Source organism: Sminthopsis crassicaudata, chromosome 1 (genome assembly GCF_048593235.1).
Source record: "Sminthopsis crassicaudata isolate SCR6 chromosome 1, ASM4859323v1, whole genome shotgun sequence".
NCBI lineage: Eukaryota > Metazoa > Chordata > Mammalia > Dasyuromorphia > Dasyuridae > Sminthopsis > Sminthopsis crassicaudata.
This window is the reverse complement of record NC_133617.1, coordinates 352,990,913-353,008,947: the sequence shown is the minus strand read 5'-3', so window position 1 is coordinate 353,008,947 and position 18,035 is coordinate 352,990,913. Positions and strand designations below refer to the sequence as shown.

General features: G+C 36.5%; 1 protein-coding gene across 1 annotated transcript in view; it reads right to left on the bottom strand.

Moving 5' to 3' along the window:
* The window catches only part of MOCOS (molybdenum cofactor sulfurase), a 108,623-nt gene that overhangs the window by 76,210 nt on the left and 14,378 nt on the right, over positions 1-18,035 (bottom strand). Inside the window, exons 2-6 of the mRNA XM_074279225.1 lie at positions 13,947-14,036; positions 8,923-8,989; positions 5,169-5,810; positions 1,705-1,781; positions 1,340-1,539 (exon numbers count right to left, since the gene is read on the bottom strand). Coding sequence (XP_074135326.1) covers positions 1,340-1,539; positions 1,705-1,781; positions 5,169-5,810; positions 8,923-8,989; positions 13,947-14,036 — 1,076 coding nt within the window. The remainder of the gene's footprint in view (positions 1-1,339; positions 1,540-1,704; positions 1,782-5,168; positions 5,811-8,922; positions 8,990-13,946; positions 14,037-18,035) is intronic.

Here is an 18,035-nt window from a genome sequence, read left to right as displayed (position 1 = left end):
TTACTTTTGCACAGAAACTCAATTCCAAGTTTCAAAGAATAACTTAAAAATAAATGTCAGTATCACAAGCTGCTTAGGTCTGTCTGAATTACATTGAGCTATGTTAGGGTCCATGAAAATGTCTCAGAAGTTTTTGGCATATCTAGGGTAATTTCCTGCTGCACTGGTGAGCTTTTATCACTTTCCTTCTTCTTTTCTTTTTCCTTGCTAGTAGTTGTGACCACTTACAGCCATAAGAATGCCTATTTCATAGGACCATAGAGACCATTAGAGACCATCATGTCCAATGCCTTCATGTTACAAATGAATAATTGTGGTTCAAAGAACCTGTTAATTAATCCAACCCTCTTGAAAGAAATTCAGATTTATGTTTTAAAGGCAACTAAAATATTCATATCTTTAGACACAGAGATCTCACTACCAAACATGTACTCTGATAAATTCAATTACTTTTTTCTGTTTTTTAAAAAAATTAATATACAAAAATATTCATAGCAGAACTTTTTGTGGTTCAAAAGAATTGGAAACAAGGTGGGTATCTATAGATTGAAGCATGGCTAATAAAATTGCAGAATGTGAATATAATAGAATATTATTGTTTCATAAGAAATGGTGAACACAGAAAAGAATTTTCTGATCTGATGCAGAATGAATTATGCAGAACAAAAACAATATGCACAACAACAATGAAAACGGAAACTACAATTGAATGAAATTGATCTCAATACAATTATAATGTTAGAACATAGCTTCAGTGAACTGAGAAATTGTACCTCTTTCCCTTCACTGCAGAGTTGAAGTCACTGTGAATAAAGAATACTGCATATACTGTTCTCACTGAAATTTTTTTTTATTTCCTCTAAGCTCTAAAAATTGACCCTTTGGTAGTTTTGATTGCTGAAAAAGTGAATGTTAATCTTTATTACCAGGAATGGTTTATATACACACAAAACAGAGTTCTTATACATACTAACAGAAATAAATATTTATAAAATATATAAATTTTATATTTATATAAATATAAATAAAATAAAAATGAATCAAATAATATTTTTCAAAGTAAATATAAGCCAAGTGAGAACCTAGGGGAGGGAAAGGCTCCTCTATATATATTGCATAGATTTTATCAATGAGTTTTGTGAGCATAATTTCAGCAGTTCAAAGGTCTTATTATTAAAGGGCTTGGGGACTGTTTTCTGAATGGTTTGAAATTGCCATCAAATTGTGACCTTCCATATTGGAGGAGGGGTGAGGAGAAAGGGTGTTATAGTTTTAAGATTAGCAAAGTGAGAAATAAAAAAACAAAACAAAACAAAAAAAAAAAAAAAAATCTTGCTACCTGGGAATAACCAATGATGTCTCCATTGTCATCCAACACATTAAAGTTAATGATTGGACCCTGGGTCTCGGGATTGTTGAATTCTGTATCACTATAAATCTGAATCACAGGTGCTCCATTTGGGTATTGAAGAGAGACCAGCACAGTGTAGGTGTAGTGAACCAAGGCAAAAGTATGTTGTTTTATGTTTTCCATTCCACCTAGCAAGGAAAAAGTTTCTAAGTTATTCTCTTGTTGGTGAACAAATTGAACATATATATAAATGATAATTAAATACAACTTATTTCTAAAATAATTTCTCAGAAGCAAAATGCATACAGCAGAAGTAAATCCACATAGAGAGAAAGGAAAAATTTTCCACTGACCTGTCAGTCTTTCTAGCACATCAAATCCATGTTTCAATGCTATAATGTCAAGAAAAGAAATTGTACCATCTTCAAACCTACAAAAACCAAACCAAATTAAAACAAAACAAAAAAACCTAAATTAAAAGAATAAATGGTTTCAGGGGTAGTTTGTTGACTGTGCTTGTCTGGGATCTCAATGAATGCTTTCCATCGTCCTCCATGTTAGAATATTAATTTAAGTTAGAAAATTTAGTCCTTGTTCAGTCACTGATTTCTCTTTCTACTACTTTGAATAACTTCCCACAGTTTTAGAATTGGATTATAATGATGGCAACGAACTAAAATATCAGAATTACCAATTAATACTCTTCTTACCTATCAGAACAAAGCTCTGCCCTTATAGAACCAAAAATAAATTTTAATATTAAAATGTTGCTTTAGTAATTTCTCAATAAGGAAGATCCCTCCACCAGTGCAGATTAGTAAGTGCTCCAGAATGTGTCATCTTAGAGCATTACCTACAGCACTGAGAGGTGAAAAGGGATCTGGCTTCAAATCAAAAGCTCAGACCCACACTGTTTGGGTAGCTCTAGGCAAGGCACCCCTTCTAACATTCAGTAATCTTGTGGGTGCCCCCCACGGTACCAACCTGTCACATAAATCCAAGGTTCTGCTAAGAACTATTTCCTTTGACAGCATTTTGTACTTATAGTTGTACATATTGGTTCCCACCCACCCCCAGGGGAATGTAAGCTCCTTGGGGTAGGAAGCATTTCATTCTCATCTTCATCTCCAAGAATCTAACATTTTACCTAGCACATACCAGGCCCTTAAAGAGGCTTGTCAAATGAAGTCATTTACAAGGTACCTAAGGTATTTCCAGGGAGCTCTGGAACAAATCAACCAAATATCAGCTTTATCATTACAAATAAATAGATATCTGTTCCATGCAACCACTGTAATTCTCGTACTCTGACGCATGGTTGGTACATGGGATCCTGTGGGACTATCAGTAATCTTCCATTGACTTGAACAAGGATGCTCTATAGTGTTCTGCGACTAATTTCCAAACTAGAGTCACATAGGACAGCTAAAAACACAATCAGCTTCCTAAAAATTATGCAGGAGGCTATCCCCAGATTTAATCATGTGATAGGGAAAGTTGGGTAGCATTCTGGGGATTTTCCAGGCAAGCAATCCACCTAGTGCCTAGAACAGACTTAGGAAAAAAGAAGTATTTACTTGACCTTCTTCAGAACATCTTGGGTCATGAACCCTACTTCATTTTCCCATTTAGAAAAGCCTTCTTAAGATCTCCTTTTTTTTAAGATCTTCTTTTTTTAAGATCTCCTTTTCAAAGATATATTATACTTTCTTAAGTGCCTCATTTTAGATGTTTAATAATTGTATGACTTTAAAAAGGTCATTTTGAAGTGTGTGAGTATCATGGTTCATAGTTTGAAAGAATTCAAAGAGATTCTCTTACAGTCACAAAAGAGTTTATTTATTTCCTGGCTGACAGACCAAACTCTTAAAAGAGTCCAGAAATTAGAGGAAGTTTGGGAGAGCTTATTCTACTGAAAATTTGAGGCTTCAGTCTGCAGGCTATCAGCTTACAAGTTTGTAAATTGTAAAAGAGAGATAAGAAAGAAGCTAAAATGTCTTTTTTTAAGTTTTATTGCTCCACATTCCTTAGCTAGATATTCGATTTTGGGCAAATCTTATATTCAGATCCATAAATAGCACCTGCCTCACAAGATGTTCTGAGAATCTGAGATAATGTACACAAAATGCTTTAAAACAAAATAGCATCAGTTCTTATCATTACTGTGATTATGTTAACTGTAAGAAATGATCACCTATTACTTCTAGATAATGGCTAAACCAAAAGAATTAACCATAAGATTTGAGCAGGACCAAAGTGCTTTCTAGACTACTAGGAGAATGAATGGCTTCAAGTGAAGTCAAGTCAACAAGCATTTAGTAAGTACCTACTATATTCTAATAAATAGAGCATAATATAATAGCAGCTATCCTAAGAATTTCATTCAGCCTCAATGAGCTTCATCAGTCCTTACCAGCAGGGAAGTGCCTGTAATACACTCATGGCAGTATGAGGTGCTCAGGGATACTATCACCTATCACAAGGAGACTAAGGTCTCTTATTTTCTGGAAGAATTAAAGCTAAGTTTGATTACCAACATGTTAGGGCCTTTTAAAAAATCAGAGTAGCCAAACCCCAGATGCATTTTCATCATCCAGAAAATTTCCCCCATTTCCTTCTAATCTGCTTCCAATCTCTTAAAATTTATCCTATGTTTTACCTCTCTCTTCCTCCTCAAACTATTCTAGGAAATGCCTTACCTGTTTAAATAAGCCCCATTTCTACTACAATGATTAATTTTATCTAGCAGAACCTGGCTGAAACATATTTATCTTTTATCAAATAGACTAAGATATGATCTGGAAAATTTGTCCTATCACTCAACAGATCAAGCCCCAAATCCTGGTGGGGTAGGGGCCAATATGGAGAGAAAGAAAGGATCTTCCCTGATAAATGCCCTAATAACATGGAGCCTCAGAGAAAAATAGGGAAGAGTTTTGTGAAGTATTCCTAATATTTCTGTCCATGGTAAAACCAGGACTGGGGTTTAAGGATCCCCTGTAGAGGTTTATCCCTTTCCAGCTGGAATCAGTACCTGTGGGCTCAAGGGATGCTTATAGAGAGGAGAAACAGCGAGACAGACAGACAGAGAGACACAAAGAGAAACAGAAAGAGACAGACAGAGACAGAGAGAGACAAAAAGAGAGAAAGAGAGAGACAGAAAGAGAGAGAGATCACCTGCCCTGTTCTACAATAACAAATAAAACACAAGGTATTTGAAAGAGGACTTTCATTCTGTTCTTAGTGGAAAGAGGGCCTGACCAGTATATCTTGAAGGCTCTGTTTGACACAAGCTTCCCCATGACCTTGTGAGTATACACTATGACTGCTTTCTATCTGTTGATCTAGACCTGGCCACTGGTCCCAGATGGCCTGGAGGGGAGAGTGAGGCAGGTGACCTTGCACAGCCTCCAATTCACTTGCACACCCATGACAATCTTGTGGTAAAGACAAACGCCTTTTAGTGGGCTTCAAACCTAGAACTAAGCATGCATTCAGAAGGTCCCTAACCTGCCAAAGTGAATCCTTTTCTTCCTCCTAAAGTGGAGATGGGCAAGGCCTGAGGGAAGGCTCTGATCAAGGAAGCAAAGTGCTTAGTAAACGTTAGTAAACACTTGCTGATTGACTCTTGGATCTACAGCCCTTACCCATCCTCCCTGCTTTAGTCAAGCTCCCTGGCTTCACCCAAGGAGGGACCAGGCAGCTCCTTGATTCTCTTGCTATTAAACCTAGGACAGATGCCTCCACAGAGGTAGGCCTCCAATCCTTGCTTCCAGGCCTTGTCCCTTGCCACCTGTCCTCTAGAATAAACCATTACCTTTCCGATACAGATTCTCTGGGAACATAAAAATCTTCTCCAGCAAGGTATGCAGCAGCAGTCCCTCCACCAAAGTAGGTTTTCCGGAGGAGGTGAGTAACTCGATTATTGACCAGCAGTGCTCCTAAGCCGGTGGGAAATCCGAAGATCTTGTAAAATGAGATGGGGATGAAGTCGGCCGGGTGGGCTGCCAGGTCTAATGGAGAGGTGCTGACATAGGAGGCTGCATCGAGTAACACGAACCACTCCCCTGGTGTGGTCATAGGGCTCAAAGATCCAGACTTGAGCCTTTTTATCCAAGAAAGAGGGTACCTAGTTCCTGAAAAGTTACTCTGAGCTGGGTAGCAGAAGAGGTGAGGAGTCTTGCAGGCTGGTTCATAAACTGCTCCGTTGCTTTTTTCTGACAACAAAATGTCCTCTGGCTTCACAGACATGGATGACACTTGCAGTGCCTGAGTTACCTTCCTGATGCCCACCACTGACGTGTGGCTGTCCGTCAGGTAACAAAACCTGCTCCCCTGGCTCCCGTAGCTGGCTGACCTCCACGGGAAAGCCTCTGCCACTAATCTGAGTGCAGCCGTGCTTCCTGAGGTAAAAATGACACTGTAGTCTTCAGAAGTGGTATTAAAGTGTTCCAAGACCCTGAAAGAAAAGCAGGAGGTTGCTGGTTGACTTTCATTTTGACTTTAAACAACATCTGCATCTCCTTATCACAAGTCATCTAGTCCTAAAATGTCTACCTTAATGTAAGGAGGAAATGCCATTAGTATGAGCTATGATCCGAGGGCTGGGACATAGCAAATAGAGAGTGGGCCTGGGCAATGTAAAACTGACAGAACTATCACCAAGTTTAAATTTCTCCGGCCTTAAAATATCTCACATGAATCTGAGGCAGGAGAGATTGGTTATCAAGTATATGGTTATCAATTTAAATAAAATCCTACACAGGCATTTAACAAGTGCCTGTATGTTGAAATAAATAAAAACCTGTCATACTGTTTCCTCATCATCCTGCATGGCCAGAGACAGTTTGAGGTTGCCTGGGCTGCATGTCATGTTTGCTTTTTCAGCTCTGCCATAAGGAAATAAATTTAAATTTCTTAAAATTAAATTGTCACTACATGACTTAATGTCTCTCTTACTCTTCCTCCTAAATTACCTTGAATTTACTTTGTATATGTTTATATGTGCACGGTATTTCAATATCCAGCAGAATGTAAATTCTTTGGGAGCAGGGATTTACTTCTTTTTTTTCTTTGCATCCAACTAATTAATTTATCTGGATTTCCTCATTTGTCTTCATTTGAACTAGAAATTATTCTTAATTCTTTATATCTAATTTTGGAAATGCTACATAAGATATTTCTGCATTCATTAGGCCAAAATATTCCAAGAAAAACTGCTACATGGCCTTACTTTTTTTCAAAAACAAAAATATACTAACTAAATGCTTTATATTAATTTTGACATGAATTATTAATAATTATCACATTTGACATGTTTTCTATCTATTTATTATGTCCTGCAATGTATATAAAGTTCATTATTACAAATAACCTGTGTTAAGAAGCCAGGATTTTGGGGAAAGCTTGATTAAAAAATGAAAATGAGATCATTTATGAAAAATTAGCACTGCTGCTTCAAAACTCTCCAATTTTCCAACACAGAATTATCACTCCCACTTTCTAATACTTTTAACCTTTCTCTTAGGAGAAGAATTCTCTTATAAGCTGAATATATTTCTGCAGGTCTATATTTTATTGTTGTAGGTTACTTTTGGGTTTTTTTTCCCTAGTTGTGCACGATTCTTTCTCCTACATAATTCTGTTTGAAGACTGGACTAAATATCTGTTCCTTTTCTGGATATCTTGGAAGTTTCCTATACAGTGGTCTTAAATGAATGTTTTTTAAAAATAGAGTTTTTCTTATTTTTGATTGGAATATCTTATCTTTGGATACCAGGCTAGCTAGAATAAATGGTTTTCTGACTTGAGTACAATCACTGGGTCTCCTGGATCATCCATATGTTACAGAAATTTTTCATTGACCCTTGATTGAACTATCATCTGATTGAACATTTAATTGTTGGCATTTAACTGATTTTTGTAAATATTTTTTGTAGTATTCAGAGCAGACATTGCAAATCTGGTCTTGACAAATGGCTTTTCCAGTTCACCTTCACTATCAAATAGCCAAGATGGCCTGTTATCTTGTACTTTCGCTTTGATTTTTTTTCCAATTTTTTTGCTTTTCTGTTCTGCTTTGGAAACTCCCTGTACATTATAAAAACAAACAATTTGAAAAGCAACTTTAAAATTCTGATAAACTCAATGAATGATCAACTCCAGAGGACTGATGAGGAAGCATACCACTCAATTCCTGACAGAGAGGTGATGACTTCAGTGTACAGACATATTTTTCTTGGATGAGACCAAATCAAGAATTTGTTTTGCTTGACTACATCTATTTATTACAAGGATTTTGGCTTTTTTTTTTTTCCAATGGGAGAGAGGAGGTTAGACAGAAAGAAAATATATTTTTGTTATTGAAAAAAATTAATGTCACATAGCAGTTTTTCTTCAAATGTTTGATCTAATGGATACATTGTTATATATATAATATTTCCAAAGTTAAATATAAATAAAGAATTCGAAATAATTTCTGGTTCAAATAAAGACAAATGAGCAAATGCAGATAAATTAAATAGATTCATAAGCCATGAAAGAAAACTGAAAGGGACAAAATAAACCATGAAAGAAAGGTGAAGGTACACTGCGGCTTGGATCCTTTCTTCTAGACTTTTCTGGCCAGTGGGACATTTGAAGCTGCTTGACATTTGTTTCAGCCTCTGAATATTATTCTGTTGCCCTGTTAACTGAGCATAATACTAGTTTAACTGAAAAGATGAACTTGTAGGGCTCAGCACTGATAGATGCTGCTGCTGCATGGACCTATGATGAAATAGGGACTAAGGACTGAAGCTATGCTTTCACTGATAAAGAGGGAACTCTCAGGTGAAGAAAGTCCCTCAACAAATTTAAATTGTCGCCTTCTCTATAACTTAGTCCTGGAGGATTGCCTAAAGCACTGAAAAGTTGTGAGTTGCACAGGATCACATACCAAGCATATACGAGAAAGAAGACGTGAACCCAGATTTTCATAGCTTTGAAAGTCAGATCTCTATCTGTTGCTTCCTTCTAGGGAGAGTATATGTAGCAAATTGGAGAGTCTGCTAATTTTGCATCAAAAGTTGACAAATACTGGTATTAAAATCAAATTATTTCTTTAGTTAGTTGATTTGTTCTTGCTGTTAATTTTTTTCTTCTTAAGATTTCTCATGTTCCAACAAAGATTTTCTTGTCATCTCATACCAGTATTTTGTGTTCAGTTTCATCTACAGGATAATAGATAGAACCTCATCTGTGATAGGCAATATTGCATAGTGGTTAGAGAGGCAATTTCAAAGTCATGAAGTCCTAAATCCAGTCCTATCTCTGACAGGGTATGTGATCTTGAGTTTTGGACAACTTTCCAAGACTTCAATGTGCAATCCTCATTGGTGAAATTACAGATCCAGCCAAACAGATTATCAGATGGTACCTCATGTTTGGTGAAAGTGTTTCAAATCTCAGAATACTTAGAGAAAATGTGGATACAATACCCACATAAAAGATAAATTAATCAAAGACAAAATGTCATAATCAGAGAAATATAAATAGTAACATGTATGAAATCTGTAATAAATTTCTCTTACCTATACCGCACATGTTCAATAGTGTCATAAGTAAGTTTGCTGCTGATATGCTGGCTGTGAGGATTACCTAGGGGGAAAAAAAACCACATATGTCAAATAAATATATTCTCCTTTTGTGGTTCATCAAAATAAAATTCTTTAATTGTCTGGAGAAAAGGAAAAAAGGAGAAATGTAGACTTTTGAGATTGGAAAGGATTTTCCAGATCATCCAATTCAATCCTTACTTAAGCCAAGATACTCTTCTTTAGCATCTTCAGTAGATATTCATCTGATATCCCTCTCTCCCCAGGAATAAGGCATCCTATTCATTATTGGGCAGCTCTATTTAAGTTCTTTGTTAAGTTGAACTGAAATTTGCCTATCATTTACCCATTGGTCCTACTTTTCTGTGATCTAACAAGTCTACTTCTTTCTCTATTTATTTTCAAAATATAATAGTCTCAAGATCAGAGATTAGCCATTCCTTACTCATATCTAATGGATGATTCATGGATAGTCCTTGTTAGCTCAGGAAAGTGAATGAATCTACTGCCCCCTTTAACCTAGCAAGTATTCAAAACAGCAGAATTCTCATTAAATGAGAATGTCTCTTTAAATGTAGATATGTAGGTCTTCTTTCTGGTCCTCACATTTGAAACTCCATCTGCCATCTCTATTCCTTTGAGTTGTTATTATTGAGTTCTATATTCATGTCTGACTTCATGATCTCATTTTGGCAAAGTTTTCTTTGGCAAATACTAGAATGGTTTGCCAGCCATAGCCATCCCACAAACCCATAATGTTCTCCCTTCTCACTTTTTCCTTAATGAGTCCCTCTCTTCTTTTAAAATGCAGGTCAAGAACTGTTTCTATATGAAGTCTTTTCTGATTCCCCTCACCCAACTACTAGTTATCTTTAAATTATCTTGTACTTTTAAAATTATCTTGTACTTAATTCTTTATGTTTCTCGATGGTCACTTTATATGAATGCTGTATTTATATATGTACTTGTTTCCCTATTAGTTTGGAAGTTTTTTGAGATTGTTGCCCTCTTTGTAGTGGCCAGAAACTGGAAACTGAAAGCATGCCCATCAACTGGAGAATGGCTGAATAAATTGTGGTATATGAATAGTATGGAATATTATTGTTCTGTAAGAAATGACCAGCAGGATGAATACAGAGAGGCTTGGAGAGACTTACATCAACTGATGCTGAGTGAAATGAGCAGGACCAGGAGATCCTTCAACAACAATACTATATGATGATCAATTCTGATGGATGTGGCCTCTTCAACAATGAGATGAACCAAATCCATTCCAATAGAGCAGTAATGAATTGAACCAGCTACACCCATCGAAAGAATTCTGGGAGATGACTATGAACCACTACATAGAATCCCCAATCCCTCTGTTTTTATCCACCTGCATTTTTTTATTTCCTTCACAGGCTAATTGTACACTATTTCAAAGTCTGATTCTTTTTGTACAGCAAAACAACTGATTGGACATGTATACATATATTGTATTTAATTTATACTTTAACATATTGTCGCAACCTGCCATCTGGTGGGTGGGAAGGAAGGAGGGGAAAATTAGAACAAAAAGTTTGGCAATTGTCAATGTTGTAAAATTACCCATGCATATATCTGGTAAATAAAAAGCTATAATAGAAAGAAAAAAAAAAAAAGGAAGGAAGGAAGGAAGGAAGGAAGGAAGGAAGGAAGGAAGGAAGGAAGGAAGGAAGGAAGGAAGGAAGGAAGGAAGGAAGGAAGGAAGGAAGGAAGGAAGGAAGGAAGGAAGGAAGGAAGGAAGGAAGGAAGGAAGGAAGGAAGGAAGGAAGGAAGGAAGGAAGGAAGGAAGGAAGGAAGGAAGGAAGAAAGAAAGAAAGAAAGAAAGAAAGAAAGAAAGAAAGAAAGAAAGAAAGAAAGAAAGAAAGAGAGAAAGAAAGAAAGAGAGAAAGAAAGAGAGAGAGAGAGAGAGAGAAAGAGAGAGAGAGAGAAAGAGAGAGAGAGAGAGAGAAAGAGAGAGAAAGAGAGAGAAAGAGAGAGAAAGAGAGAGAAAGAGAGAGAAAGAGAGAGAAAGAAGAGAAAGAAGAAAGAAAGAAAGAAAGAAAGAAAGAAAGAAAGAAAGAAAGAAAGAAAGAAAGAAAGAAAGAAAGAAAGGAAGGAAGGAAGGAAGGAAGGAAGGAAGGAAGGAAGGAAGGAAGGAAGGAAGGAAGGAAGGAAGGAAGGAAGGAAGGAAGGAAGGAAGGAAGGAAGGAAGGAAGGAAGGAAGGAAGGAAGGAAGGAAGGAAGGAAGGAAGGAAGGAAGGAAGGAAGGAAGAAAGAAAGAAAGAAAGAAAGAAAGAAAGAAAGAAAGAAAGAAAGGAAGAAAGGAAGAAAGGAAGAAAGAAAGAAAGAAAGAAAGGAAGAAAGGAAGAAAGAAAGAAAGAAAGGAAGAAAGGAAGAAAGAAAGGAAGAAAGGAAGAAAGGAAGAAAGGAAGAAAGAGATTGTTATATCCATTATAGCCATATCTCCTGTGCCTAGTTAGGGTTCCTAGCACAAAGTTGACATTTAATAAATTTTTTATTGTTTAGTTGATCCAAAGACAGAATGACACACATTCCAGACTTGCACAGAACTGTGGTAAATCCAAAGTTACTAAAGATCTTTTGGTTTCCAAATCCAGTTATTTTTCTCAGTTCTTACTCTCCTTGACTTTGCAGCCTTTGACACAATTAATCACTTTCTCTGTAGGTGTACAGGACATCACTCTCTCCTGGTTCCACTCCTTGCTATACGACAGCTCTTTTCTCCTCTGCTGGGTTCTCTTCCATCTCTAGCCATCAGTATTCATAGATTTGTGCTCTAGGTCCTCCATATTCTCCTTCTATATTGCTTCACTTGATGATATCATCAGCTCCTACTGATTTAATACCATCTCTATACTGATGATTCTCAAATCTACTGCTCTGCTGACTTCTAATCTTGCATTTCCAACTGTTATTCAGACATCTCCATCTGGATCTCCAGTAGATACCTTAAATATGATATATCCAAAATGGATCTCCTAAAAAAAAAAAAAACACACACACACACACAAAAAACAAAAACAAAAACAAAAACAAAAACAAACCTTCCCTCCTCCTCCACTCTCCCTAGTAATACAGAGGACATCACCATCCTCCCAATCCCTCAGGTCTGCAATTTAGCAGCCATCCTGGATTCTTCAATATATCTCATCCTGTCCCCCTCCCCATATCCAATCTGTTGCCAAGGCCTGATGATTTCACTCTTGTAACGTCTCTCAAATATACCCCCATCTCTCCTTGGACACCACCACTTTCTTAGAGCAGCCTCCATTATTGCAATAGCCTACTAATGGGTCTGTCTCAAGCATCTCCTCATTCCAATTCATCATCCATTTAGCCACTAAAGTAATTTTCAAAAAGTGTAACTCTGATTGTGTCATATCCTACTCACTAAACTCCAAGAGTTTCCTAGTTGCCTTTAGGATCAAATCTAAAATGTTCTGTTTGGCATTCAAAACCCAGCCCCTCCCCCATCTTCCTGGGTCTTATACATTTTGTCCTCAAACGTAAGTGCTCCTCAATCCAATGACACTGGCCTACTGAGTATCCCATGAATCAGACACTCCATCTTTCTGTACCATCTTTCTTTTTTTTTTTTTTTAAACTTTTTATTTTCAAAAAATATGCATGCATTATTTTTTAACATTGACAGTTGCATAGCCTTGTGTTCCAAATTTTCCCCTCCTCCCCCCACCCTCTCTCCTAGATAGTAAGCAATCCAATATATGCTATACAATATTCAATATATATAAGCATATTTATACAATAATCTTTTTTTTTATAATATTATCCCTTGTATTCATTTTTCCAAATTATCCCCCCCTCCCTCCACTCCCCCCGATGACAGGCAATCCCATACATTTTACATGTGTTGCAATAAAACCTAGATACAATATATGTGTGTAAATACCATTTTCCTGTTGCACAATAATCATTAGATTCCGAAGGTATAAGTAACCTGGGTAGATAGACAGTAGTGCTAACAATTTACATTCACTTCCCAGTGTTCCTTCTCTGGGTGTAGTTATTTCTGTCCATCATTGATCAACTGGAAGTGAGTTGGATCTTCTTTATGTTGAAGATTTCCACTTCCATCAGAATACATCCTCATACAGCATTGAAGTGCTGTACCATCTTTCTCTCTGGTTGTCTCCCAGCTCTTCCCAACTCTGTCTACTGACCTCGTTAATTTCTTTTAAGTCCCAACTAAAATCCAGTCTTCCACAAGAAGCCCTCCTCATCCTCACTGGTTTTAAACCAATGCTTTCTCTGTTTTAATTATCTCCTATTTATTCTATACATAGCTTAGTTTGTATACATTTGTGCATGTTGTCTCTCATTAAACTAAAAGCTCCTTAAGGGCAAAAATTTCCTTTTATCTCTTTTGTATCCCTAGTGCTTAACACAATGCCTGGGACATAGTAAGCATTTAACAAATGTTTATTTGCTGATTATTAAATTATTAATTCAGTTATTGAAAATAACAATCATGTCCCCTTATAATTTCTGATTCTTAAGATTCTTCCTCAAACCCATCTGTGTAAAAGCCAATACTGTATTGAATTTTATTTGTAAAAGTAATTTTTTTATTATTATTATCAATAGTTAATTAAGGATACTCAAAAAACTGGCATCTCTCCCAATCTTCTTCCAGGTGTTTATCTAAATCTTACTTCAAGTCAACTTTTTTTTTTTTTTTCCCCTGAGGCTGGGGTTAAGTGACTTGCCAGGGTCACACAGCTAGGCAGTGTTAAGTGTCTAAGACCAGATTTGAACTCGGGTCCTCCTGCATTCAGGGCTGGTGCTCTATCCACTGTGCCACCTAGCTGCCCCTCAAGTCAACTTTCAATTTTATTAACTCATCAAATATATAATGCATATTCACTATGTTCTCAGAATTGTGTTAGGCCCTATGACAGTTAATTTGGCTAAATTTTAAACAAAAGAACAAAAGAAAGATTCTTGGTATTTACCATAAATATTTTTAGTTAGATCATCCATAAAGCTTGTAAGCAGACTTTGTGGAAACAAGGTGGTTCCTGCATGGTCAAGGTATGTAATTCCTATTAAAAAAAAAAAAAAAAAAAAATCACAAAAGTTACCTTTCTGGATATCAAATTCAGAGTTCAGCAACCCAGCACATACTATTTCATCATGTATCTTCTTGATCTTTCTACATTTGATTTCACACTCACCAGAATTCTATACCTTACATTAATTTTCTTTGAAATTGGAACTGAGTCCTCTAAATTTAATTTCACAGAATCTTAGGGAAAGATCTTAGGGAATTTATTTGTAACATTCCATTTTTCTAGATAAATTTTAAAATGTTGGTGTCAAAGCCAACATTGTACGTTAAATTATTTTTAAAATAATGAAGTTTGTTCAATGCTCTTTTAGGTATTAAAGCTGGAAATATCATGGATACCTGATGAAGTATGAATCTCACAAATCCCCTTTTTCTTGGAGAAGTAATTACTTTATTTATTTATTTTTTTTCCTGAGGCTGGGGTTAAGTGACTTGCCCAGGGTCACACAGCTAGGAAGTATTAAGTGTCTGAGATCAGATTTGAACTCAGGTCCTCCTGAATTCAAGGCTGGTGATCTATCCACTGCGTCACCTAGCTGCCCCAAAGGTAAAAGTCACCTTCTTACAATCTGACAACTTCAAAAGCAAGAAAAGAAGGCCTCCCCAACCAAGAGTAAACAATAGAAATACTTCCTCCTCCTACTTGCTAGAAGGAATGGAAGGAAGAAGAATGTAGAAAAGTAATTCATCATCATTCTTCCTTGGTCTCTAATCTATTTTTATTCCAATATCCTATAGGGAGAAGTAGGAAAGCAGAGGGACAATAAGTCTCAAATGTAGTTCTAATTCTTTTGCCTGCCATTCAAGGTCTTCCACCATCCCTCCAGCTTTATTTTGTCCTTCCAACATTGATGATTTTGTTGTCACCCATAAGTATTTCACTTCCATGTTCATAAACTCTCAAAATCCTACATCTGATCATAATATTTTATCACTCCAATTTTCCTACTCTCATGACACTTGATCCTGTGGTGGTGATTTTTTGGTTTTGGTTTGGCTTGGTTTTTGAGTTCACCAGGACCTCCAATCTTTCCACTCCTTGTTTTACTCCCCAGGCTATGACTCAATCACCAGCTACACTTTCCCTCCTTCACTCTGGGTGAACCAGTTCCAGCCTCCACTATTCTCTCTACTGGAGTCCCTGGCCTTTAATCCTATTAACAACCATGCCTTGCTAAGCAATAACATTTGATTATTTTGATTGGATTACTCCCACCATCTGCTGCCTTTGTTCCTATTCAGATGCCCTTGAATGAAACTGGAGGTAATCATGAAACAGTGCTGAGTGGTGCCAGTACAATTTTATGTTACATAATCTCAAGTGTGTTCTCACTGCAGGAAAACAAACTTTTTATACCTGCCTAATCAATTCACACAAAGCTGTTCCCCTCTTCATCTTATGTCACTCGAAATCCTCTTCCTGATCTCTTCGTCATTTCTCCCTCACAAGAAGAGGTACTCCTTTTTCTTGCAAAGACAAATCCTTCTTCATGCACAAATGATTACATTTCATCTCTTCTCCAGCAAGATTACTCTTTTCATTTATCTTTTACCTCTCGCTGTCTAATGGCTGCTTCCTTACTCTCTAGGAGCAAACCCATTTCTCCCATATCCTTAAAAACCCTCATTTGATCTAATCTAAATGTATAGCCCAAACTGATCCCCTCTCCTGTTGGACAACATCCTATATTGCTCTCCTTTTTTTTGCAGCTAACCTCCTTGAGAAAGTAATTTCAGATAGATCCCACTAACTCTCCTAAACTTTTTATAGTCTTCCTTCCTTCAACTAAAATTTCTCTCTCCGAAGTTACCAGATCCAATCACCTTTTTTTTCAGTCCTTCTTGCCCTCTTGGAAGCTTGACGCTTTGATTGTTCTCTTCTCCTGGCAACCCTCTTCTATTTAGGTTTTCATGAGAAAGCTTTCTGAATGTTTTTGGTTCTTAATTGTTATATACTATTTGTAGTTCTGTAAATTTATGCTACTTTTCCATTTCAGCCAAGCAAATCCATTACTCATCCCCATTTTCAATCCTCTATTACTTCCAATGACTTTTTCGTTCAGAGCAGTCCAACTCCCACTACAATCATTAACAATTTGGTTTACAATCCCTCCTTCTCCAGGAAACCTATGCTGATTAACAGAGATGTGCTTATCATCATACCAAACTACTCTCATCTACATACATCTCTAGTATGCATTCATAGCTATATACAGAGACTTAATTTTCATATGAATAAATAGCATAATTTCATTTTATGTAGCAGTAAAATGGTTAGCCAGTCACCTAGGAAGGAAGATCTTTTATAAGGAGGATATCCTCCTTCCTTTTAAAATATAATAGGGGGCAGCTAGATGGCTTACTGGATAGAGTACCAGCCCTGAAGTCAAGAGGACCTGAGTTCCAGCATTTAACATTTACTAGTTATGTGACGGTACACAAATCACTTAATCTCTACTGCCTTGCCAAAAAATAATAAAATAAAATTCAATCTGGGTTGATAATTAGAGTATCGATCTTTAATACAATTAGCTTAGCCTATGTGGGATGTAGAAGAGCCTTATCCAAAATGACTACTCAGAGATCACTCAAAATAGAAAGCAGAAAGGTTGTTTATTAAATCTCCAGAGGATAAGCCGTCCCATCATGAGATAAGAAAGAGAAAGCTCATGGTAGGAGGGCTAAAGAAGTAGTAAAGATACACAGCTTTTATACAAGAGATTACGTCACAAGAGAGCATGGGGGGGAGGCATCTAATTGGTTGTTGGAATGGAAGGTTTCTGTTTCCCTGAAATCACCTGATTTCTAGGAAATAGAAAATCAGGCCTTCAGGCTTCAGATAATTAAGCAGACAGTGGTCAAGCTAATAGACTAAATATTGATAAATGTCATCAGCTTAGGTTACATAAATATGTTTGTAACTGACCAAGGCTCAAGTAAATATGGGCCTGTACATATTATACAGGTCATAGGGGAAAGACAGAAATAATTAAAATAAAATACAGAAAAAGGATTCACACATTCTTGTAAGTTCTTCACCTTATCTCTCTATTCCACACAACCTGTGGATAGTGAAGTGTTACCACATTCAAAAATTCTCAGTTTTATAGTCATAGATCAAGCATTCAGCTTGAGAGTTAGAAAAGATTGTAATATGATGAGAATACCTAGAAATAAGAAGTGTCGAGCCAAAACCATTAGAATCCCTAAGGTATGTCCTGACCAACTGAAATCATAGCACAAACAAAAAATGTTAAAAATCAAAGAATCCAAACATCTCAAATTTAAAAGGAACTTCAAAGTTCATCTAGTCTTTTTAAATATATAATATATATATGTGTGTATTTTCCCCAATTACATGTAAAAACAATTTTTAACATTTACTGTTTTTTTGAGTTCCAAATTCTCTTCTTCCTTTCCTCCTCCTTGAGATAAACAATCTGATATAAGTTACACATGTACTATCATGCAAAACACATTTTATGCAAGAAGACTGGAAAAAGGAAGGAAGGAAAGAAAGGAGAAAGGGAGAGAGGGAAGGATGAAGGGAAGGAAGGAAGGAGGGATAAAAGGAGGGAGGAAAAAGAAAAAAGGAAAGGAAGGGAGGGAGAGAAGGAGGGAAAGAGGGAGGAAGGAAAGAAGGGAGGGAGGGAAGAAGAGAAAAAAAGAAAAATAGTATGCTTTAGTTTGTTTTCAGACAACATAAGTTCTTTCTCTGATAGAATTTTTCATCATGAGTCTTTTGGGATTGAAAGATCATCTAATCTTGAAGCAGAAAGCCCTTCACAGCATATCTAGTAGCTAGATAGGATCATTTATGAATGATAGACTTAGCACCGGTAGATGAAAATATAAGCAATTGACTATCTATAAAATCATAATACTGTTTGAGATCTCTAAAGTCCCATTCAAAGCTAACATTGTGTGATTCTAATGTCATTCCACATTCCCACAAATCACTTTGAAAATCCTT